General features: G+C 28.7%; 1 protein-coding gene across 2 annotated transcripts in view; it reads left to right on the top strand.

The window, feature by feature from the left end:
* The first annotated feature begins 5,152 nt into the window (after window positions 1-5,152).
* The window catches only part of ptc (protein patched), a 52,950-nt gene continuing 30,781 nt past the window's right edge, over window positions 5,153-27,321 (top strand). Inside the window, exons 1-5 of one of the 2 annotated variants that reach the window (XM_087166995.1) lie at window positions 5,153-5,568; window positions 6,060-6,252; window positions 24,743-24,932; window positions 25,881-25,950; window positions 26,031-26,128. In XM_087166995.1, the coding sequence (XP_087023121.1) occupies window positions 5,428-5,568; window positions 6,060-6,252; window positions 24,743-24,932; window positions 25,881-25,950; window positions 26,031-26,128 (692 nt within the window). In that variant the 5' untranslated portion in view covers window positions 5,153-5,427. 2 annotated transcript variants of the gene reach the window in all.

Here is a 27,321-nt window from a genome sequence, read left to right as displayed (position 1 = left end):
GTTTCTCTATGAACTTCCAGAAGTCAAAACTAAATATGTTGAAGGATTACTTCAACTCCCTCCCTCGATTTACAGATTTAATAGTGACTGCCTCTCGATTTATAAGCTATTTTTCATCTGAACCTTTTATTGATTGCGTAAAATCAAATAGTTTGATACCAAAATGAACAGACAAAATACCGGCATTTAGTTTTATCGGCTACTACTACACCCTTGTGCAAATTAATTGAAACAAACTCAATAAATTCAGAAAACTAAGAGAAAATGCTATTTTATTTAAATTTATACAAACTCAAAAATTTTTAGTACATAATATGATCTCCACGACACTTTATTAACATTTGGACACGATTCGGCATGGATTCCACAAATTTTTTACAGTCATTTATAATATTTGTGTCCTTGTACCACACATGAATTAACGCCGTGATTAGCTTCTCCATAGTTGTACAGTCCATATTAAATAGGCGATTCTTGCATATGGGCCAGAGATTCTCAATTGGGTTGATATCCGGAGAGTTCCCTGGCCATTCTAATGTCTTAATTTGATTCTCAGACACGAATTTCTTGACAATTTTGGACGTATGGCAAGGAGCTAAATCCTGTTGAAAAATCCCTGTTCCATCAGGGTATCGTTTCTTCAACTCTGGAACAACTTTTTTACCCAGAATAGTAATGTACTGCTCAGAACGCATCATACCGTCAATAGGCTGCAAAGGCCCAACCCCATTGTAACCGAAACAACCCCAAAACATCTTCTTTAAAATTCACGAAAAAAAGAGTTTGTTTCAATTAATTTGCACAAGGGTGTAGGTGCTTAAGAGTGAATTATTGAAAAAATATTTTTCCAGTTGATTTCTATAATTGAACCCAAACTCAAAATAAATATTAAAAAAAGAAATGACATTATCCTAGCTGCCCTCTGAGATATTTAGAAATCTATTTGATTATTATGTGAATAAAAATATGTAACAACATTGCAGCTAAACGTCATTTCTTTTAGAATTTTTAATTTGAATATAAAATTTCTAGCCAGCTTGGCATTTTAAAGCATCACCTGAATTCCCGGTGGGCCATTCTTTGGACCAATGTTTTTTTGACCAATGTTTTGTAAAGAATTTTTAAAATTTATTGCTGGTTAAGATAGAAAACACAAGAGAAAGTGGTAAAGACTGTAGAGCGCCGATTATCCGAATGCCGATATACTGGATTGTCAAATTATCCGGATCGTTCAAAAACCACGTGTTTTTTTGACCTTCAAAAAATAAAAGATATTATTATTATTTCTTTTTATTATCGGAATAGCTGAAAGGGGTCGAAAAATGACTTTGTTTATCCCTCGTTGAGCTAGAAAAGAACCTTTCGCCCAATTTTAATGTATGTGGCAAATAGTTTTATCAGATTTCTAATAAAAATTTAAGAAAATTGAGTCTTCAGCACTAGAAAGACTGAAACTTAGTATATACCTATATTGCCCAAAAACAGTCAAAATATGTAAAGAAATTTGTTTAAAATAAATTTTTAATATTTTTTATATTATTTACAGTTATATAACAAGCTATTAATAAATATTAACAATAAAAAAATTATATGTTGTACAAAATTCTAAGAAATTGTGTCATTATATACATCATTGTTTTTCTAATTGAAATTAAAAGCAGTCAAAATGACTTTTTTTAGGCAATCTAGTGTTAAACATGCCATTTGTAATATGGTATAACAGGCACTACTACAATTGCTACACCTTAGTCTGGGAAGAGTTTGAAGGTAAGTTACTTGAAAACCTTCTCATAGCCGTTTTTCAAAGTTACACAATTATCCGGATTGACTTGGGTCCCAATTGATTCGGATAATCGGCGCTCTATTGCACTAAATTTGGCAGACAAAAATGCGGCCGGATTTCAAGTACCGCCTAAAATAAAAATAAAAATATACCGTTAGTTTTGTCTGTGGATTGTTTCTTTTTATTGGATGTTGCATGTTGATGCTTCTTTTAAAAGGATGTTGCATGTAATTTTTTATTAAATCTATAATAATGATCGATTTCGAGTGAAAGTAAAACACCAATGTCTTTTTGTAGACTATCTGCGATGTAAAGAATAATATTATATAAATCATGATGAATATTATATAGATAACAGAATTTCTATGACAAATGTGAGTAAAAAAAATTAATTCAAAGGTTAAAAAAATCTATTGAAAAAGAATTAATGTCAGAATTGTATTATAAACTTGAGCCATTTTTTCGTAAATTTAACATAGAGATTACAATCTATATTCGTAGTAATAATATATATTGAAGACCAAGTCGAATGTCCCTTAATGTCTGGTATACAAATGATATGAAGCAATTTTATTTCATTCAGTATCTCAATTGCTAAAATAAAAATATTACATACAGAGAAAACACTAATTAGATAAGCTCTTATGATGTGAAAATGTTATGTTGTTAAAATAGATTTAAAAAAAAGATAATAGAGATCAATTTTCTAAATATTACTATATCCCAACTCAACAATTCACAATCCTTGTAAATAATAACAATCTATAGAGAAATTCCAAAACTCTATTTCTATTCAATTAAACTGACATACGTATTTATTTTAAAATATACAAGTAAAGCTATTCCAAAACAGTTATTATTTTTAACTCTTTATCTTATTTTCTTTAAATACTAAAGATAAACATTTATTAATTCACGAATCACTGATAAATATAATAAAACTTTATTTGTTGTTCCACTGAAGTTTTAAAGTTATTATTTTGAAATAGTTTTTATTTTTCAATTTGAATTGATTGAAGTCAATATTTTCTTACGATAATCCCCTCTGCGCCTCATTTATTTAGGACATGGAGTATTTTTTTCAGTATTTTGTTTACTCCCTTCGTGTGTGGTCTCTCTGGTGACTCGTTGCCTGGCCATCCCCCGAAACCAGTCAGGGGGAAGTCTATTCCGTAACCAATCATTGTGGCTTCCACGTTCTCATCAGTCTCGTTACTGGCATTAAAATGGGTGGCGCATCGTATGCAAATAACGACAAATAATATACCAGAAGAAAGCTTCTATCGCTCTTTTTTAAACACTATTGGCGATATTATTAAAATAAATAGGCGTGTTTTTTTTAATTTATCGCCAAAAAAGTTTGTTATTTATTCAAGGTTTATAAGTTGTAATTTTTGTTGTTGAAATATATGGTAGTTTTTTCTATTTTCATAACAATTTCAACAGACAAAGGAGCGATTGAAATATTTTATAATTTTACTTAAAAAATTATAGTTATTTTTTCAAAGAAGGACAAATTTGAGCTAAGTATAAATACTGCAAGTAGTTTATGTCACGCTTACAACTCCACAACAAATTGTAAAGCGTAAATATCAAAATATTTTTTCTTCTCTATCAATAACATGGTTACCAGTGCTTTGAGCTAAAATTTTTAAACTATTTCGTAGATACAATGAAAAAGAACTAAATATATTGTTCGATATAATTTTTTTAAAGAAAAATTCTGATCATTAATACTCAAGGCATGATAAAAACAATAAATTTGCACTTAAACTTTAGTTTTTAGTTCAAACATTGCTGACATTATGCAATATCTACATACGATTTCGAAGAATCCAATAGAAATTTAGTTTAAATATAATAAGTAAAAAAAATTCGAAGTTGTCTATTTTCACCTTTTCGGTTTTTTTTCGGGAGTCTTAATCTTCAATTTCATACCCGCAAATACTTTTCATTGAAAAATAAAAGTTAAAATAGTGATCTCTTTAACATATTTTTACAAGAATAAGAGGAGAGGAAGACAATATACTCTAAATTAAGGAGACTCAGATAGACTATAGAGTTTTTCAACTCTTAATTAGTGCTCTAAAAATTAAAAAAATTTTGCTTAAAAAATTATTCAAATGATACAGCTGCAAAAATTAATCAAATGGTATAGATCTTGAGAAGCTCAATGCTACTAAAAGTACGGATTTTTTTTGTATTTTTGCCGTCTTTGGAGCGAAAATTTAAATTACAAAGCGGCTAATTACACCATATTTAAAAAAATAAATAAATTAATCTTCCAATTGAAAAATTTAAAGCAGCATTCATATGTTTAAAACTTAAGGAGACGTTGAACCTTGGAAATGAATTTTTTTGTTTTAAATTTTTACTATTGATACTAAAATATCAGTATTTTTTTTAATGCTAACTATACATATTATTAGATACATTAAATTCCAAGTTACATTAAAAGAATTATTAAAAATTAATAAAAATATTTTTTTTGTTAGATGCAATTAAAAAAAATATTTTATACACTGTAAAACTCTATTTAAATAATTAAAAATTTTAAACTTTGGGTAAAAATACAAATTAGGAGCAAATTTTTTGTACGAAATGTATCTGTAAATATTCTGACCTCACTATATATATATATATATATATATATATATATATATATATATATATATATATATATATATATATATATATATATATATATATATATATATATATATATATATATATATATATAGGGTTTAACAAAAGAACCTTTATACAAATTTTTTTTTTATGGCTTTGATTCTCTAAAAGGCTAGGGTGCTCAAAGTGGAACACCGAAGAACATTAGTATCGAACACGAACATCTTTAGTACCGAACTTCGCCCCTAGTATTTCATTATGATTATGAGCATGATCATAATGCTGTTGATAGTTTAAAAAGGGTAATATACACAATTTATGGAATTCTTTTTTTTTGTTAAGTGTATTAAAAAATATTCATTATTCTGAAATATGATATGATGTAACCAATCTTATAACTGTTTTAGTGTTATTTTTCATTTTTTGTCGACATCAAATTTTATAAGAAACTATTTTATAATTCTTATTATGGCAAACAACTATATTTCGGTCTAATTTGGAAAAAAAAAAAAAGAAGCTCCTAAGCAATGAGCATGGACAACGAGCACTGAAAAACATATTTATGCATGCGAAAAAATATTACATGTACAAAGAACACTAAACAAATCTTGAAGAATCGTTGAAAATGAATTAATTCTATAAAAAGAAATTTCTAAGTTTGGCAGAAAAAGAAGTAATAATTCAAACTCTTCTCGCCAAGCGCTGACATTTAATTCCTGCCAATTGGCGAAGAAAACGATTATAGTAACCCTTGTTTGAGTGAGAGGCCTTACGATTAAGCATCCTCCCCTTTGATCAAATCATGTGTTTACAGTGTATAGGTCTGACGTCTTCTTCATTGCGATTTCATTTGTATTGGTGACTTGTCGTATCATGGATATATTACGGACATCGTGCAGACGGTAAAAATTACCGTTCATAATAAGCAATCGGAAGATCGACGTTCGCCCAGCTAAAATCTCGCTTGCAATCAGCGGGCTTAGCTGCTGGACGTACGCTATCATGGCTTCACGAAAATGATTTCGATGAGACAGTCAAATACAAGAGATCAGGGTACTAGAGTTTCGTCAAAGGAGGCATCTCTACGACCCGACAGCGATTTGTTTATTAGGACTACCTGGGCAGATGCTAGCTTAGCTTTAGCACAAGTTAAAAAGGTTAGTTGATCGTTTGAAAAAAAAACGGATCAAAATATAAAAATTTCAAAAGGAACGTTAAGCCTAAATGATGTAAACAATCGGTACATGGTAGTTAAGAGTTGCTTATCCTTAATCATTTTTTTTTTTGAAAAGTATATAAACAAATTGACAAGTGTTATGAATTGATTTAGATAATCGAATGTTATGAGGCTTTACATGTGGTCGTTTAATAATGAAATTAAATGATTATCTATGTGAGATTCATTCTTTAATTAGTGAGTTGAAATTTTAAAGGAATGGAATTTAGATTTTAATGCTATGTCCGAGTCAAGTGAGCGATTTATAAATATATAATTATATATTAATGTCGCTGATATATATTATTAAGTAACTGAATTTTAAAAAAAAAGGAGTGCTGATTAGTTTTGAACGAAGTTGATAAACAATAATTTGTAAAATAAATGCGTCATTACTGTGTTTTATATCTTCAAATTTTGTCATTATTGCAGGGCAAAGCCATTGGTAATCGAGACGCTTTAGCAATTAGAGCATGGTTACAAAAAAGACTTTACTATTTAGGATGTGGAATACAAAGAAATGCAGGAAAAATTATATTTCTCGGACTATTGTTTCTGGGATGTTGTTGTATAGGACTAAAATCACTTTCTCTGGAAACAGATATAGAAAAACTTTGGGTAGAAGGTAAGTACTTTGAATTATAAAATTTATTCTCAACATTTTTAGATTTATGTGTGAGTTTATATTGTCATTCTAATAGGGTTAAGTTTATGATTTACAACATTATTAGATTTATGTGTGAGTTTATATTGTCAGTCTAATATGGTTAAGTTTATGGTGCTAACATGTGCTATATATATTCTATTATAATTACCGGATGCATGACTTAAATTTGTTTAGCCTATAATAATGTTTTAATATCCTAACAGATTTAATTATATGTATATTCAATGTTCAAAAATATTTTTTAATGAATCTGTCAAGAGTTACGTGTTTTGTCTATTGTTTATTATTATCTGACAATTGCTTAAAATCAACAATAGAACTGTTGATTTAAGCTATATTTTTATGGTATAGCAGGATGTAGGTTATTTTTTTTAAATTAAATTAAGAAATGGAGAATAAAAGTTGAAAGAATTCTACTTTAATGTAAATAACCATATAACTATTGAAGTTTCCTTCCTTTTGTGTAATAAACTGGTTTGTGGAATCGGTTACTTTTAGCCGTTAAATTTCCCAAAATGGAATCATTTATTTACATCTAAATTTTTTCTGTTATCGTGATCTGTTATAATAATAATTATAATGTGTCTAATTTTAGTTTTCTGTTATTGGCAGACATTGGAATGAAAATTTTTTAGTCACTCAGCAAAATTTATTTAGAAATTGAGGATCAAAAATGCCCTTCATAATGTTTTACATCTGTTTAAGAAATTATCTTTTCTTAGATGTTGAATAAAAATAAGATCTTTTTCACTTCCCATTTAGTGACTAAGTATTTTTCATTGATATCATAGAGTTTAGTATTATTTTGGAATTTGGGAATGATCAGGTACAAGTGTATGAGGGGATATTTCTTCACTATGAAAACCAGAAAGCATATTTGTTTTGATCTCTGGTAAACAGCAAAGGTTACTTTCATTAGCGTTTATTTAGACTAGCATTAAGGAACCCATTAAGATAATCAATTTTAACTTGGTCATCACTATAATCATTATATATCTAAAACAGTCCATAATTTATTTTTGTAGAAAACTGTTTAGATTTTTGTTTGCAATAAAAGTATGTTTTTACTATGCTTATTTTTGTATTTAGATTACGTTGGAATTTAATTTCCTTAAAATTTAATAAAGCAAATGTTATTATTTCTTTTCAAATGAGTAATCATTTTTTTTATACATATTTATTACTATATGCATAATTTTTAGGAGCCAATAATCTTACAACACTATAAAACTTAAGTGCCTACAATTGACATTTTTTTTAACTTCTCAATCTACTCTACCCTGTAATATTTAGATTTTTTTCTCTTATAGAAATGGTAGATATTTGTTTAGAAGGAAAACCAAGAAATTTTTTATTCTTCTATTCAATATTCAGTTTTTTTGTTTATTATTATAATATGTTGTTGGATTACATTAATCTATTATGTTAAGCGAGTCTGGTATGATTGCTAATTAAAGGAGACATTAAAATTGATAGTTTTCTATGGATTAATTCACATTAGTTTGATTCTAAATAACATTTAAATATTGTTTTTTTTTTTAATAATCAGTTTCATATGTTTCATTACAAAACTTTTTAAATTTAAATGTAGGATTGCTTCTAAAAATGTTTTTTGACATATAATACACATGTTTTTCATTGAACAGTTTTTGAACTTCTCTTATGCTTTAAATTAGTAATTGAGAATGACTTAATGAAGTTATTATTCTTATAGTGTTAATAGGTACTGAACTGTGTGATAGGACTACCTAATACTGTCTAAGTATAATGCCCCATTTTTTTTTCTTTTGTTCTTTTTTTTTTTTAAAGTTTACAATTGAACACTGCTTTCATGTTAGGGTTGTAATGATTTTTCTTCTTACTTCAATTCTTCATTTTATTTTTGAATACATGTTCTTCGAGATCTCTACTAAGTTTATTTTTAAAGCTATGTTCCTGAGGTTACATGATCAAGTAAAAATTGGTTTTTCTCATTCATTCATTCTATACAATTATTATGTCATTTATTCGATTTTATTGGAAGTAATGTTAAATGCTTAGACTAAATCTAGATTCACACTTGATTTTTACAGAATTTTTACAATTTTGTGTGCTTTTGACAACAATCTAAAAGCTTGTTTTTAGAAATTTTTGTTAAAAATGAATTACATTTCATTTATATTTATCTATACATGTTACTAAACCTGCCTCTCAGCATTTTCTATTTTTTTCTGGCTTTAGAAAAGAAGCATCTATTTGGTAATTTTTAATAAATTTTGAACAATGGCTTAATCATGACTATTATTAGTTAAATATTAGACATTAGTTTTCAAGTAAAATTAATTTAATTTGATTTTTTCAAATCTTTTTATTTTAGTAAATATTCCTTTGGTCAAGCTATTATTTTGAGAAGTTTTCACCAATTTAAATTAAATTTAGACACAGTATAATGTTTTTATTCATACTCATGATATTATTTTTAGCCTGCTTCCCCAATTGGCGAATTTCTATTAAGCAAAATACGGTTTCCGTTTTCTTAACACATCGCTAATAACGCGTCATTTTACAACTGCTAATGCTCTTTCCTTGTTTCTTTTTGAACCTTAAAATGCTTTTTTCTTCTTCAAAATTGTACTACGTATATTCTTAATGTTGGCCTGGTTTTAATTCTAATTGTTTACATATTTATTTATCATTTTATTTTATTTATTATTTTATTCATTTATTATTTTATTTATTTATTATTTTATTTATTATTTTATTTTATTTATTTATTATTTTTATTTTACTTAGTTCATTTAATAATATATTTCTTGATCTTTTTCTTATTATTAGTCCTTCCAAATAATCTTGAATAATCAGTTTCTTGGAATCAAAAACAATTCCCCAACCTCAATGAGGGAGAAGTCTTCATTTTCTCCTCCTCATAGCCTGGGGGAAAAGAAGCTTGCTTTCAAAAATAATCTCCTTTCGACCTCCCCTCTTTTTCTTGGAAAAGTTTTTGTCTGTTGCCTTCTTGTTTTTGCTTCCCCTTGTGGTGCTGGTGTAGGGGGATTTTTAAGAATGAAATGGGGGTCTTGACACTCACTTTGTCACAGGAAACTGTCCCAAACGAATCGCCGACTCTCCCCCTACTTCGGGCCCTCCTTCAGCCCCATATCAATGAACTGGAGAATGCTAGTAATTGAGCTGTTTCCTGTAGTTGGAGGATTCTGGAATTCATTGAGATTGAAGTGTTAAAAGCCTAGATTCATGGGAAAACAGATGCATTTAAACAGCCAAATCAATGATTTTTTTTTCCTGTTTGCTAACGAACTGCAGGTGCTGTTTTCTAATGAGGCAGCTTTGGAATCTGAATATTCTGTTTCATTTGTTGTTTTGTACTTACTTTTTACATTCTCCATTTTGTTGAATTAAGAAAAGGGGATGATTTGGGAATTTTTTAATTGCCTTCTCGCATTGTTAATAGCTTCGTTACTTGTTATGAATTTTATACTGTATTGGCTTCTTAATATTAGATAAGCTTTGAGCAATAAAACGCAATCAATTGTTGTAAGCTTGAACTATTTAATTTTGTTGTCACTGTTTTGAATTCTTTTAATATATTTAAAGAATTGAACACTAAGTATTGTTTTTTTTTTTTTTGTTAAAACAGGGGCCCCTGGATTACCTAATATTTTTTATTATTCAGCAAATTTCGTCTAATCTTTCGGCATATTTTGGAGAATTTATTTTCTCTTATTTTATTTAGAAAACAAATAAAAATTATTAGGTGAAGTATTACACCTTTCGACTTTTTTTGATGAAAAAAAAAAAAGAATGCGTAAGTATCATTTTTATCAATTATTATAAATTTACAAAAATTCTAGTTTTCTCCTTGTCATTGATATGCCTATTTGTCTAATTCGTCAAGTACCTATTTCATAAATGAGTCAGTTTTGAGAGATACCAGTTGGCTCATCTTCAAAAAACCTTCCCTCGCAGCACTTCTTTTACGAAAATAATATTCAAATAGTGCGAAAGTTAATAGTTAAATATAGTTTGGTTAGTTCAATTAGCGAATGTTGTATGGAGTTCAAATAATTATCAATTTAATTCTGTATCGGAAGAACGTATCTTGATTTCTAAATACGCAGACTTTTTCTATGATTGAAAGATTGCGTGAGCAATGCTTAGTTGAATGTTTCACTTGTGTTATATCTTATTTTCAATTATCTCTGTATATTACTAAAAAAAGAGTTTTTTGCCAACGTCACCGCAGCTTCCGTAAAAATCATTTCCACACTTTCTTCTCACTGTCAAAATTAAAAAATTGAGATGAAACATTATGAGATTTTTCAAATTTGTAGAGTCGCAAGAAATGTGTGGAGTCCATTTTTGTAAACACGCATCTTGAGCATTGTTTACATTTCGAATTGGTTTTAAAACCAATCAGTTAGCGAATTAATTAATTAAATAATTCACACGAATGATTTTTTCTAATTTTTAGAAAATCTAATTGCAACTGAAATATAATTTTTTGCTGTCACGTACTCTTCTTATGACTGAAGTTAAATTAAGTATATATATATATATATATATATATATATATATATATATATGAAAATTTTTAAATTAACTTCAAATTTATAAAATAGTGAATTTTTTCCGATTGTTCCGAAAGATGAACAAAAAGAAAAAAATATGTATTTTTTTTCCTTACCTTATTGATCAAAAACAATATACCTCCTTATCGTGCCCTACAGATCAAAGACTAAATATTCTACCATTAAATGATTGGGAACATTTTAATTAGGGGACTTGATGCTAAGAATACAAACTAATATTGAGAGATCTTCGATTCTTTCTTTGCCTTCAACTTCCTACCTTTCCGTTCCTTTATTGCTCATATGGCCTGTATTGGGCATGGATGCATAAAAAAGAGGTTCTTATTATAATTATAAAAAATGTAATTTTTATTTAAAGTTATATAAGAATAGATATTACTATTATTATAAAAAGTTACTTGGGATATTCATGGAATTTTATTGAAGCAAATGAATTACTGATTAGGTCAAATTAGGAATTTCATTTGGAAAAATGATAATCGTCTTAAAATATAATTTCGCCCAGCCCCTGCAGGAAATTAAAACAAATCTTTTATTTGACTGAAAAGAATCTTTGAGAAAAGAAAACATGTCTCATTTTGGAAAGCTCTTTATAAATTGGATACTAAGCAGATGTCATGTGTGCTTAGACTTTTCCAATATCCTTTATTTAATAGAGTGGACTATTTACACGCAAATCTCTTTAATTGGCTTGTTTATAAACGTTGATATTTCTTACATGCCTGGCTGAATAGTTCAAACCAAAATGGACATCATCGTTAGTTTTGAAATGAAATAAAAAAAAAAAATTTCTCTAAATTTTGGCCGTTGAGCCAGAATTGACCGTAATTGAATATTTATTCGAATGAAATTAGAATTTTTTCTTTAAAACTAATTAATGCATGAGGATTAATTAAAAGTTTTCGGATAGGTATTTTCCCCACTCTTGAACAATTCTAAAATTGTTCTAAATTTCAGTAATTACAGTAATTGTGATATAATAATAATATATAAATAACTAGTTATTTTTTTTGAAGGAATTAGATTTTATTAAATTGAAATATTTTATCATTTTTGTTTATATTTTAAACCTACCAAAAGATAGCCCCTGAGAGGCTGCTGTTAATTGAGAAATTATTTTTTATAATGTCTTTTATATGTGTTTTATAAAATTAAAAATTCCTTACAGTCAACTTTAAATTATACTTTGAATATTAATTATTTTAAAATATTTAATTACCTTTCAATGAATAAAATATTTAATTCGAATAACTACTGAATTACATTAAATTCTGCTTTAACTGTCCAAATAATGGGCATTTTCCATAATTGGCAATGTCCTTAGTTAATAATGGGCTCTTTTTGTGCTCTTTTCCTGTTCTTTTTTATTCCGGTGCGAGGTTTTATTCCGGTTTTTTATTCGATTAAAAATGAAAGAAATTAAATACCTATTCCATCTGTGAAGAAGAGCCTCTATGAAGTTAAGTGTTTTAAAATACATGCTGTTTGACTGAAATGTGATTCTTCTAGTTAATATAGTTTAATGCTTGCATTAAATTAATGTAAGCAACGGAATAGAGAGTATTACGTCATTACAGCTGGTGGCATAGACCCTAAATTGATCGAGCATCTTTTGGTGGAACTACCTATTCTGCAGTGAACATATTGACAAAAGAAAGACGACTAATTATTTTGATAATATTTAATGTGAAGAATGACATTTTTTTTCAATAATTGTTTTAGCCATAAAAAAGTTTGATAAGAAAATCTAATGCTATTTTTAATAAATTATGCCATGCCTTTTTCTTACTGGCATTTTACTTAAATAATTTCATAAAGATAACTGTCAAAGAAATTATTGTTCATTGTTTTAGATATAAATATAATTAAAAGTTTCAAAAAATATAACCGATTTAAAGAATTAACTCTCGGAACACACGTGACCCATCCTAGCACAAGGGTTCCGTGGATCATCATTTGGGAACCACTGGCATTGAATGTTTGTGCAGTCGCTTAGAGATGAAGTCATTTTGTTGCCCAATGGCCAGCCTTGCGTTTTATGAGTCTGAACTAGTGATGAAGGCACCACTGAAACAAAATGTTGTCAATAGTCCCTTTGTAGAGATCCGACCGTTCTTCTACTTGTGTGGCCCCAGATAAAAGTGCCTTCTCACGCCGCATATCAGAATGTTTAGAGCTGCCGTTGAGATAAGGGATTTTTTTTTCCCCTTGGCTTTTTTTTAATTCATTTATTTCTCACTTTTTTTTAAATGGTTTTATGCGCGTTTATTCTATTTCGACAACATTTCTTTGTAGCAGAAAGTATTAGATTTTTGGAATATTTTTTTTTTTTTTTAAATTTGACTTTCAAATTTTGTTTTAGTTTAGGTAACTGTGCTTACTCTTCAGCTAATTATTGTATTCAGCTAAAAAATGCCGAGCGATAAAATGTCAGAATTTTTTTATTTTTTTATTGGAGTTCAAGGTTGTCTAAATATGCTGATGTAATACTGGAACAACTTATTTTAACCGTATTTAATTTTATTTTTAATTTCAAAAGATTTTGATTCTATTTAGGTTTATTGCTTACATTTTAAAGATTGGTTTAGAAACCAGCTTTAGTTCAGGAATTTTGATGTGAATTGTTTTGACTTAAAGTATCGTTTAGTTGTTAGTTTAGTTGACAATGTATTATGACATTGAGTTTCTTTTAAATTTTATCAATGGCAGCACGCATCGTTTGTTTAATTCATTTTTTCTGTTTTATTGTATATTATGAAAAAAGAGTTTTTTATTAATTTTAGTTTTCAGCAAATATTTTAGTTCATTGTAAGAATATTTTTTAATTAATTTTAGATTTTGATAGTTTCTGTAGTTTTACATTGATTTCAAGTTTTTTCAACTTTTTCAAAGAAAACAATTCTATTTATTTTATGGCATTTAGTATTGATGTATAATTTTTAGTTTAAAAAATTGGGAATTGAACAGTATTATTATAATTGAATTGATATCAAGACACTTAGTAATGATTTATAATGTACGATATGATAAAAAAAAATTGTGAATTATAATTATCATTAAATTAATTTACTACCGATTTACCGAATGATTCAAAAAGTGTGTTGAGTTTAGTATACATATTATATAATAATTGGAGATAAATCATCTTTCTACTATTTCATATTGTACTAAGTTATCAAGTATGATTCAAAGATTGGGAATGGGTTATTATTGTTATAATTTAATTGATGTCACGGTATTTTAATATTGATTTACATTGTAAGATTCAAAAATTGTGTAATGTGCATTATTATAATTGAAAGTATTTGTTTACAGGGGTCTGTTTAGAAGAAATTTGGGTCCGTTAACGGACCCTTCACAAAATATCTTTTCACAAAAACGGACCCTTCACAAAACGATTTTTTTTTTAATCGGACCCTTCACAAATTTGTTTATCTTCATTATTGTTTTGTTAATCGAATAAACCTTTCCCAGGACAGAAAACAAGAAAGATGGATGTAAACGAATTAAGTTTGTCTTCGGCAGACGATTCTTCCATTATTCGTCCGAAATGAATATTCTGCGTTCAGCAGTATAGACTAAATACCAAATAATTGTATGTTGCATCTCTAATTTAGAAGCAACAATTGCTGTTTACTTTTGGAAATTTATTTATTTTTAATTATAATTTTACAGTGCCGAGCATAATCTTGTATCAATTTACAGTTTAAAAACTCCATGAGAAAGTTTTTTGCAATAACCGGACCCTATTCGCACAAATTCATAAAAGCGGACCCTGGTTTAAATAATGTGAGTAATTATTTTACAATTTCACGAAAACCGGACCCTTCAAGAAATGTCTGGACAGGGTTTACACATTGGTTAATGATTGGGAAATAATGTTAGTTCGCGTATCAATTTTGGGTCGATCCCGCGCCTCCCTTGATTGAGACATCAACATGACCACTCTTTTGGAAGCATCTTTTTCCTTGAGCAACTTCATTTGTCCTGATAGTGGAATGAAGTTGTATTCTGTTGCTTCTAATGTCATTCTTTTTCTCTGGTAGGCGGAACTGTTGTGGAGCGGAAGCCTTTGAAGGTCGCTTTTCCTTTTTGATGACTCTAGGTGAATTCCATCTTGCGGCAGATGACCCTTTCGCTGTGGGTGGGGGTCCGTCTATAAATTATCCCATGTCCTGTTTCTCGTTCCTTTCTTTTATTAACAACCATCTATTTATAGGTGGCAGGTGCTGAAACAACTCTTATGTTAGTTGGGTGGGTTACAAATGAAGATATGCATATTAAATCAATTAGAGTTGGGTGAAATATCGATATATTTTTTTTAAACAGTATTTGTTATAGGTATGATATCGCACTCAATTTAGAACACCCGAAAGGCATGTTTATTTTGATTCTAAAATAGGGTTGGGCGACATATAGTGAAATATCGATATTTTAAAGTATCGCACTAATTTTTTAAAGTATTCTCACGATGTACTATGATTGCAATACATTTCACTCGTAATAAATTTGTAAAAAAAATAAAATAAAAAAATAACGAGAACGATTAAATTACTATTGTTATCGGCATTGCTCTTAATTTTTATTCATAAACGATAATTTTCTAATGCGATATTATCGTTATTGTTGATCAATTTTATTCAGGTAAATAGACGATAATTTTCTAATGCGATATTATCGTTATTGTTGATCAATTTCATTCAGGAAATTTTGAATTAATTCGGACGAATTCGAAGAATATTGCGATTTTGAAATTCTATTAATGACCAGTACTTTTTGCAGGGATTCCCAACCAATGGTACGTATAGGAAGTATAATATTTTTTTATTCATTACAAAAATTAAGCCTAAATGTTTCTCAAGTACTTTATTTAATTGTCTCAAATCGTTTAATTGCTGAATTTGCGGGTAATTGCCTGGATTTTAGTGTTTATTTTACATAGCATAATCTATTTTCATTATTAAAGCAAATATATAAATATGATTTATTACTATTAATATTTATTTCAAATATAATATGCTGTTCTGTATTTTCTAACTTTGTTCATGGACGTGTGTTGTTAGATGCTTCTATTTTTTGTAGTTAAAAGTCCTCTTTTATCTTCTTTATATCTTAATACCTATCAATCATTTAAATGCTTTTCTTAATCCTATTCCCCCCATTGCATGTACATTTTGCTTTCGAAGGTGCTTTGTTGGGATTCCGTATTACGTTTGACAAAACCAGAGGTGTCAAAGGAAAAAAAGAAATTGCCGACTCTTTTGTTGACACTATTTTTGGCATAACATTCTTTGGGGGATAACTTCTTTTCTTCGCGGCAGTTAACGCAAAAATGCTCTATAAATTAGACACACTACGAGGGACAACTTACCTAACGTCGTTAGTTCTTTCAGTAGATATTTGACTAGACTGTTGAATTCCGTTAGTATTCCGATCGTTTTAAAGAAATGTAATTGTTGCGAGAGATTATTCATTATTTCGCAGTCATTGTGCTGAAATAAAAAATTTGGAGCCTGTTATGCTGGGCTGATTATATAGAAATGTAGATTCGAGAGCATAGTATGAAGCTAGTTTAGTTATCATATGAAATGTTACGTTAGTTTTCTTTTATTTTTATAAATATGAATTTTTTTTTCTTGTTTGTAACACTGCAAAATATCGAATAGCGATTTGTTGTATTAATTTTTGGCAAGGAGGAATTCTGTTGGGTTATTATTATGGTGTAAATTTTTTTTTTCAGAGAATGAAGACTGCTAATGAAATTTCATTTAAATATGATGTTTAAAAACATTAATTTATTTTTGGCTTATAATTATTGTCAAAATTTAAATAGGCATCAGTAATTTGAGAAAATGCTGAAGTACCTACTGGTGATAATTTTGTTATTTTTAACAAAATTTTGAAATAACTTTTCAAACTCCAAAAATTGAACTGTGGATGTTGAGAAATATTTTCTTTCATTTTAGCTAGCTATTTTGCATCTTAATGCTTGCATATTGAAATTTATTATTCTGATGTTTTGGGCGTAAGAACAACTGTTTTTGGATTAGTTATTTGTTGTTAAAATAAGATCACTTATTATAACAATCAGTCCTCTTCCTTCGTAATAGGATTTATTAAAAAGACGATATTTTTATGAAGAAGAATGCGTTTGTCAAGATATACTCAATTAATATTTGGAAAAAGAAGAAAAAAAAAGTTCCCCTAGCAAGAAAAACGAAACCTTCAAGAAAATGTACGCCCTTCGAAAGAAAAATAAGAATGGTCTTCTCTTTCATTCACTGGTTCTTCTCTTCTACTGATATGTAGGACAGCGGAGAAAAGGAAGAATGGAGCGACCACACACAGAGCATCATATGAAGGCAGCTGGGAAAGAACGCTGCGCCATTGGTGGGATAGGCAGGAAATGCTCGTTGTCATGGTAACGACGCCATTTCGCGATGCATCATGGGGCATCTTGGCGCGCGTGGAGGTATGCCGCGGGGAGTTGGAAATTTTTCTTGCTCAGTGTAGCAGGATTTTCTTATGCTATCATTATTTTTTTTCGTTGTAGATTTTGATTTTGCATTTCTTTCATATTTTCATCTTTAATTTTCATATTATGTTGTCAACATAGGTACCTAAATTTACAGATGTGTTCATTTACACTTAACTGCTTATTAGGAATAAATTTTTTTATTTTATTTGAAGAGATGACTTGTAAAAAATAACTTGTTTTAGCTTTTCAGTATGGGGCTATCCATTAAATAATGCCATGTTTTTTTTTTTTTTTTTTTTTTTTTTTTTTTTTTTTTTTTAATAAATATTTTTGACTCCATTGTCACATGTCACGCTATATTGTAGTTCATATTATAATTCGGATTATAATTCTGAATTTAGTTTGAAAGATATTTGTTAGTATAAAAATAATAATTTCACGTGTGCTTATTTTTTATTAAGTAGTAATATGGTTTATGGTTTACAACAAAAAAATTGTTTTACAATAACAATATTAACACAGGGTGCGTAGCGTTTTTAAAAAGTGCTTAAAGGTGTTTATTTTCGTTTTTTAAAAGCCCTTAAAGGTGCCTTTTTCATTGGGTGTTTTTAAAAAGTGCTTAATTTTCCCTTTTCCAAACTGAGATTTTTCGTTACCATGTTGATTTTTGCTACGAATAATGCAAAAAGGCAACTGCCACAGTGTTCTATTCAACGTTTTCACAATTAATTTAACCCCAATCTATTTCGGCGCTTCGTCAGTCCGTAGCGTATAAAAACGCCATTCGATTTACATGATTCAAAAATGTTAACAATTGTCAAAAACAATGCCAAATTTTTTTTTTTGCATGACGGTTAAAACCAGATAAAACCGTCAATTGTCAAAAACTTTCCAACCATACCTAATTATGATATTTTTTTTAAAGTGCTTAAAAATATTTGAGGGCTTGAAGAGTGCTTAAAGGGTGCTTATTTTTTTGTTGAGTAATTTGGCTACTCACCATGTAAAAGAAAAAAAGCAATTTTAAACAGTAATCTTTTTTTTTTTTTTTTTTAAATTTTCTCTGGACGTTTTACGAATTTTGTGAAAATTATCCACATTATTTTATTCTAAAGAGTAAATGCCACTTTAATTTATAATTGGGACAGATTTAAATATTTATCGGCATTACTTTTTTCAAAACAAGGTCAAATCAACGTAAGTGATCAAATCAAAACCATCAGAAATATTTTTATCACTTAATAAAATCTGATTTTAATTTTTTTGATGTAAACTAAAATGTGTGATGTCATAGTTCTCGTTACTCCTTCTCGCCCTTGTCACATAATGTCACTATTTCAGGAACTCCTCTCCCCCACAAGCGTCACATCATTTGTTGACAGCCCATGTGCAGTTTTTAATTGTTACCTGACAATTGTTACGTTTGCAAGAGCTGATTTGTTTTATTCTCAAAACATTAATTCAACATCTCAAAAGGGACTTTTTAAACATTAAAAATATCAAAATTTACTTTTCCCCCTGACATCTGCCACTCTGCAAAAGCCACTCACTCCAAATTCGATATTTTTAGTGACTTATAATACTTTAAAAAATATTTTTAACTTCTAGAGATTTAAGTTAATAAAGCACTTATGAATTTTTACCAAAATTTTTTTGTAGGAATATCTTACTGTATAAATGAAAATATTTCTGCTTACTTATCGCTATGATTTCACTCAACTAATACTTACTTAAATGAAAATGCATCGGCCTTATATGCTATTTTCGAGCATCTTGTATAATCCTTGAAAGTCTTCCATTACCTTGTAAAAATTACTCTTAATGAAGATGGCAATGGTTAGGTAATAGTTTTATAACTACTCAATTGTTGTTTTTAATGTCAATGACAATAAGGAATTGCGTTAAAGGGAAAAGTAATAACATTTGCTTCTTCTCATGTGTCATACAGCTGTTGTAAAATATAATGAATGGTAGAAATTGATAGACGGATCAGAAGTTCTGGAAAGTTTTTCTTCTTCACCATTGAAAGTTGGAAGCTACTTCAATTATGTTAAGGCTATATTTTGGCAATTGAATCCCTTCACTTGCTTGAAAACTTAAGTAAAGTTTAATTAAATTGTTAGATTTTCTTTATCAACTTTTGTTTTCACCCTGTTAAATGATTAACTTGTTTTTTCTTTTAACAAGATGGAGGAGAGTTAGTTCAAATGTTTGAGAAATGAGTCTTACAAATACGGCTCCTTTGGCGTTAACATAACAATAAAAGCTATACATTCTCTGCATAAATCAGATTCAAAGCCAGTACAAATGTTTTTAAGTTGAATCTTAAGAGTCAGAAATGGCTCATTTCGAAGTGTGGTGACGAAATTTTATTCAACAGTTCATTTCCCTAAATCTGCGTCTAGTTCCGTAAACATTGCTTTCTTTGTTGGCGCTTCGTGCTCAGAACTCTGACGTGTTTCATTCGCATATTTTACTTTCTTTCTTCTGTTATCGACCAGCATGCGTGAGAGAAGGAATTTATGCGTTTAATTTTTTTAAAAACTGGTTAAGGATGAAAGGAAGGAAGGTAGAGGGTGGAATGAACGCAGCGAAAACATGACTTGAAAATTTACTACTCATTACTCCGCACGTGGGGGCATCTCTCTCAATAAAGAAAAGAATAAATAGTTTATTTTTGTGAAGTATCAGTGAATAGAGATTCCACTTAGCGAACGAATAATTAGATTTTCTGCACTCCCCCCCCACAGTTTTGTTATTTTTAAGATTTAATGTTAACTTTTAAGATTTTTTAATGTTTTAAGTAATTATTATTATTTTTTTTTTAAAATTTGGTATACTATCGCCTACGTCACAGGTTGTGTTATTCGTACTAAATTTAACCAGTGAACGACATTTTCTGCGAGCCTGACTTCAAGCCACAAATAAACAAACGAAGTGTTCGATCTTTTAAAAAAGCTGCTCGCCAGATTATATTGTATTAAAAAGAAAAGTTCGTTTTGTAATAATTGATTTTGTTGTTTCATCTAAATAAGTTAATGTTTTTAGTAAACATATTTAAAATTCAGTTTATTGATTAAAAAAATTTTTTTTTCTCTTCTGACAACATAAGGCATCAAATCAATTAATCTTAACGGACATCATTCTATAGAATCCATATTTTTTAAAAAATCAATGTTTTCAAATCAAATTAAATTAGCGCATGTAAAATATTAAACAAGAACCACTATCTTCCATTCATTTAGCATTGCACGATAGTAAATGTTATTCCTACTAACATTTTCGAAGTGGAAGTAGTTTTTTTTTTTTTATATTATACCCAATTATGATTGGAAGCTTGATTCTTTTCTTTTTCTTTTTGAATCTGATTAAAAATAGTTTGCAGCTAGTACTCAAACAAATTTTCTTTTTAAAACAAAAACATTTAGTGAGTCCGAAGAAACTTTTAGAGACTACGAAGAAACTTTTTTTTTGTATCATTTTTAATAAATAATTTAAAATTTATATTTTTATCTTGGGTTGATACAGGGTTAAATTTTAGCGTTATTCTTATTTTATAAATTTTCTTGAATTCTTAACTTCGTTTAATTCATAATCTTATGAACTTCAAAATAATAAATTAGCTTTGTTATCAGAAAACGATCTCATTATAGGAATTGGGTATAATATTAAAAAAAACACAACTACTTCCACTTAGTAGGAATAACATTTACCATGACGCAATGCTAAATTCTATGCCACTATCCACATAAATGCCACTATCCACATGAATCAATTATTAATCAAAAATCTAATATCAATTACTTTTCTTTATAATGCAATAAAATCTGGCGAACAGCCATTTAAACGATCAAACACTTCGTTTGTTTATTTGTGGCTTGAAGTTAGGCTCGCAGAAAATGCCGTTCATGGGTTAAATTTAGTAGGAATAACACAACCTGTGACGTAGGCTATAGTATACCCAATTGTGCATATGAAATCTGTATTTACTTTTTTCAATTAAATAACGATTCCACGAACCATTTCTTTTTATCTTTGTTGTTTCAACACCAGTTGATTCTCTAACACCGTGTCGAATTTTAGCGCAGCTCTTCTAACTATGGATGAATTCTCAATTTAAAATCATCCATTTCTTTTAGGTGAATAATTTGGTATGTTTATCTTTTTTGGATTAACTCTATGGTTCCAGTTGGTCAACATTTGTTTGATCCATTCTACTATCTATTTTATAATTTGTCTATTTGCAATTTAATCAGTTTTTTTACACTGCAAATTGTTAAATATCGCCGCGTGATCATTTTTTAATGAAAAATAGCTTGCCTACGAAGTTATTGTTTTCTTCTTACCTTCTATGTTTTATTCATAGTAAATTATTCATATTTGTTTGTTTTAATGAGTTTATTTGAACAATTTACTGTTTAGTAGATAAAACAATTACTGTTACAATTAGTATTTTCGGGGGATTTTTCAATTCGGTTTTTTTGTTTGTTGCTTATAATTTATATTTGATAAGAAGAGAGACGGTGAGTTAAAATGTAAAGCAACATTCCAATCCCATTCGACCTTGTTCAATTCTTATGTTTTGACTTCCAACATTTCACAAGATCGCCATTTTATAAATTAAGGCATTTAATGTCCCACGCAGAATGAGTTGGAAAACATGGATAATCTAATTTCGTTTAGTGAAGGTTTGTGTTTAACAATACTTCTGAATCCCTTCTCAAAGGCAAGTCTCGATGCCCACAATTAACACGCGATTGTCTACACAAAATGAAAAGCCCAATGCTAATTCTGCCGTTACCTACCGCAGACTTTCTTGGAATCTCGGTACTTTTTTTTTTATTATTCATTACCTTTAAAGCTATTATAATTGCTTCGTATATCTTAAACCGATTGGCAGTTGCTTACTAAGTTAATGAATTTTTTTCTTCCTCTTCTGGTAATTTGTTTTCCCCTCTTAAATTTTGTTCAGACCCTCATTATCAATGATTGGGGACAGTGTTTTTCATTGCCCTCGGTCTTTAAAGAGACGATATGCTTAGTTAACTAGTCATTTCTGTTATCGCCTAGATTAACTTACATCTTGGAGTGTGTTTCTGTATAAATGTAGGCATAATTAGCTATGATTCTGAATAATTATATATATATATATATATATATATATATATATATATATATATATATATATATATATATATATATATATATATATATATATATATATATATATATATATAGTTCAAAATGAAGAATAAAACAAAGAAAAATTATAGACATATGAAAAAAGGGGGGGGGGATATTAAGTAAAAAAATAACAAACAACAGTTTAAAAAAAAAAAAAAGGATGAAATTTTACTTAAAAACCCGGAAATGCATAGTGTTTTTTAAATAAAATTTTATCCTTTTTTTTTAAAAAAAAAACTTGTTTGTTATTTTTTTACTTATTATCCCCCCTTTTTTTTCCCTCATATGTCTATAATTTTTTTGTTGTTTTATCTAATGAGTTTAATCTCATTTTGAACTTATCTAATGAGTTCTGTTTACTTGCAGCTTAAGCGCAATAAATGAAACTTATTGTTTTTCTTAACTTTCTTCGTGTTTTCTTGTATTTATTTATTATATATATATATATATACATATATATATATATATAAGTAAATAAAAATGTTCTTAAAAAATAACCCCAACTGATGAAATATATATATACAATATTCCATCAGTATATATATATATATATATATATATATATATATATATATATATATATATATATATATATATATACTGATGGAATATTGTATATATATATTTCATCAGTTGGGATTATTTTTTAAGAACATTTTTGGTTATGCATAGTGTTATCGAATATTTACCTCGCTAAAGTGAGTTTTGGTGATTCTTTTGTAATCAATGTATAAATTATTTATTCTCGTTTTATAAATTTTTTTTTGCTTATTCGAAATTGTATAAAGGTAATAAAAAATTTAAGTAATCAAATTTACCAATACTTTCCCACATTTTGCACAGTTAACAAAGTAAGAAGGTAGTTATAGTTATAAGATTTAAAAAAAAAACTAGCTGTATTCAGATGGAATAAAGAGATTAAAATCGCTTCTTTTGAAGAAAAGTAAATTTTCATTTAAAGGAAAAACAAAAAATATTACATTAAAACAGCGTAAATTGATCTATGAACGATAGAATTATGAAATGATTGATTGTGTCTCGTTTTTCTTCGATGTCTGAAGTCACTGTTGGGAAATAAAAATTCGGTAAAATATTGACGCATATTAAGGATTTGTAAGCCTAGATAAAGAGTTCGTTTCTAAATATTCGGAAAATGAATATAGCGATTTTTTTTAAAAGATTGCAATTGTTCATTTTTTAAGATCCAAAATAAATTTCTGCCCAAAAAGTGTGAAGTTGACAGGGAAGAATATGAGATAAAAATTGAGATTTTCAAGAGCAGAGATTTTTTTCAATGAATCAAGCAGAGATTAGCTTGATTCATTTAAAATGTTTTTGTTGTTGTTTATTTTATAAATTTTTGATGAGTAGCCAGGAAAATTTGTTTTAGTTGAAGCTAAAATAATGTCAGAGCGATCGACCCTCAGCTCTTTCATCTCACCATTGAGATAATTTATGATCTGCGAATTTAAAATATATTTACACGTAATGAAATTTCAAGGCATACTAAATTGGTCCCTATTAAGCAAAATTAAAGTGTCATCTATAGATTTGACATTAATACATTGTCAGGGGTCTGTCCAGACATTTTGTGAAAGGTTCGTTTTTCGTGAAATTGTGAAAAAATGACTCACATTCTTTCAACCAGGGTCCGCTTTTATGAATTTGTGCAAATAGGGTCCGTTATTGCAAAAAAAAATTTTTTCAAGGAGTTTTTTAAATTGTAAAGACGTACAAGGTTATGCTCAACACTGTAAAATTGAAATTAAAAAAATTAAATTTTAAAAAATAAACAACAATTGCTGCTTCTAAATTAGAGATGCAACATACAAATATTTGGTATTTAGCCTATACTGCTGAACGCAGAATATTAATTTCGGACGAATAATGGAAGAATCGTCTACCGAAGACAAAACTTAATTCATTTACATCCATCTTTCTTGTTTTCTGTCCTGGAAAGGGTTTATTCGATTAATAAAATAATAATGAAGATAAACAAATTTGTGAAGGGTGCGATTAAAAGAAAAATCATTTTGTGAAGGGTCCGTATTTATGAAAAGATATTTTGTGAAGGGTCCGTTAACGGATCCAAATTTCTTTTAAACAGACCCCTGCTAATGTTTAATGTATTTATGATTAAAAATTATGTTGTTTAAAGTTAAAATTTTTACCTTGCTTTAATTGCTTACTTTTTTTTCAGACGGCGGTCGGCTGGCGAAGGAGTTGGGGTACATGAAAAAGACTCTTGGAGAAGGTGTGGGCAGTACCAACCAAATCGTCATTCACACCCCCAAGGAGAAAGGGGCCAACGTTCTCCACCCTGATACTCTACTCTCCCACCTTCAAGTTCTCAAGGCAGCTATCCAAATCTCTGTTGAGGTCTTTGACATGTGAGTTCTACCCTTCTTTTTCTTTCTTTCTTTATTTTTCTTCTTTTTCCTGAAAAAAAAGAGAAGTGAAGCTGTAGTAGTTATTTTTATTATTTGGTGAATGTGTACTGAGTGAATGGGATTATAATTGGCTCTGAAGAGCGTGTCGCCGTTTCCTTAATTTCAGTTGTGACAACTTTGCCGCTGAGTGTTCAATTTCTTTTTTTCTCCTCTCTCTCCTCAGGTAACACCTCAATTAGCATCTGCCCTGGAAAAGAAAAAAAAAAAATCTTTGATGGAGAAAAAAAAATTGTAACTTAGGAAAAATCACTAAAATTGTTTGAATTTTTTTTCTTCTTTTATGCTTTAACTAAAGTATATTCCAAGCTAACAAGTTATTTTTATAACTATTTTTCCAACGCACTTTTTAAAAATGATTTAATCCTATTAATTTTGTATATTTATGATACAAAAAATTATGCATTTAACTGAAACTGTGCAATTTTTCAGCAGTTAATTAAAGAAAATGATTATTGTGATTAACGTAACATTTTTTCTTGAGTATTGTGATTAACGTAACATTTTTGCTTAAGAAATGGTACGTTAATCATAATATTAATTTCGTGTAATTAATTATTTATACTTTTATTAATTATTTCTAAAAAAATGCATAGTTAGACATTTAATCATTGTTTTCAAGAGTGGGACACAATTTTTTGTTTTCAGTTGTATTTAGATAATCACGCAACATTATTCAAAATGGAATGATGACACATGGAAAACTATTTTTGTTATATGATAATGTCAAAATTTTCTGTGTATTAATCTCTGTTGACACTATGCATGCGCTTAATAGCATCTGTTTGTCAAAAATTTTATCAATATTATCCTTTGTGATTTTATGTTAATACAGTTTGTATTGTTATTCCGTTATAAGTCATTTAATTTGAATTGCGTTTCGTTTTTCAGACCCTGGAGCTTAAAAGATCTGTGTTATTCCCCTAGTTTTCCCCTTTTTGAAAAACATTATTTAGATATGGTATGTACTGGATTTGATTGAGGCATTAATTTTATAAGAATCAAATTATTGAACATATCTGACGTTCTTTTTCTTTTCAGCCTTTAGAAAATTTATTTCCTTGTGCTATAATTACTCCTTTAGACTGCTTTTGGGAAGGCTCAAAGCTTCTCGGACCAGAGTTTCCTGTAAAAATTCCGTAAGTAATTGATTTTAATTTAATTTGACACCAATTGTAGTGCGGAAAGGATAACATACAATTTCTGATATATGCTTGTAACTCCTTTTAAAGATCTGTCTATTGTCTTTTCCTCGCAGTTAATTCTTTGAAGTTAGTAGCATCTCACGAGTTCACGTTTTGTGCAAGCTTTGTGTGGAACCTAGATTGTTTTGTAGCTACTGCGTTATACAAAACAAACGTGTGTGAAGTTGCCAAATCCTAGTGTTAGAGAGATTTTACTCTCTCACATGATATCCTACAGTCACCTTCACGCGATGCGCAGTCACTCCAAAACAACCTTAGTTCTCAACGGAACTTGCGCATAACCTGCGTACGTGATCGCGCGGGATGCTAAGTGACATTGCGAAATCTCTTAAATGTCTTTTACTATTAACGCAAAGAACTGATTTTGAACTCTTCATTCAATCCAATCTAAAACGAGCTATCCTTGTATTTTTATCATTATATTTAGATCATTTCCTATTTAGTCCCTTGTTAGAATCCCGAATTGTTTTTTAATTGTTAATTCACCCAAGAGATAGGCAAGATTTTAATGAGTTTAAATGGTTTTTATTTAATAACAGGTATTTTTTGTGATATCATCATCAGATCGATGTTTGATTTCTGTTTAACCAGAAGTTGCGAAATGACCTTATAATGTTCTTGGGAGGTAAATGAAATAAAAAAAAAGACAATTTAATACCACTTTTGGTGGGTGTTCCTTTATTTCTCTCTACCTTCTGTCAAGTGAATTGAAGAGACCTCCCAAGTGAAGAAGAGGTCGTTTTCTATCACCTTCTTCCCCCCTCATTTGATTCAGATATCTTGTTTTCGCCTTTCTTTTTCTTCTTTTATTTTCGATGTCTTCATTTTGAATAAAACTTCAGTGGGTTCTATAGGTTTAAGGAAGGGAACACATGAGTGAGAATTTTTTTTAAAATTGGATTTTTATTAATTTGATTGCCTGCATTCAATAACATTTCTCAGAAAGAAAAGATTAGAAATGCACCAAAACTTACCTGCAATAAGTGCTGCTATAATCAACAAAAGGAGGCAAAAATATTGATATTCAAACGCGTTTTTTTTTTTAAAATTTTTTTAATATGGTATAATTAAAGTAAAATAGAGGAAAACTAGTTTTGGTCAATTTAATTTTGTTTTCAATATCCCAC

The sequence above is a fragment of the Parasteatoda tepidariorum genome, chromosome 7 (assembly GCF_982258835.1).
Source record: "Parasteatoda tepidariorum strain Cologne lab strain chromosome 7, Ptep-v5.0, whole genome shotgun sequence".
Lineage (NCBI taxonomy): Eukaryota > Metazoa > Arthropoda > Arachnida > Araneae > Theridiidae > Parasteatoda > Parasteatoda tepidariorum.
The sequence above is the reverse complement of the archived record's forward strand: the minus strand, read 5'-3'. Positions and strand labels throughout refer to the sequence as shown.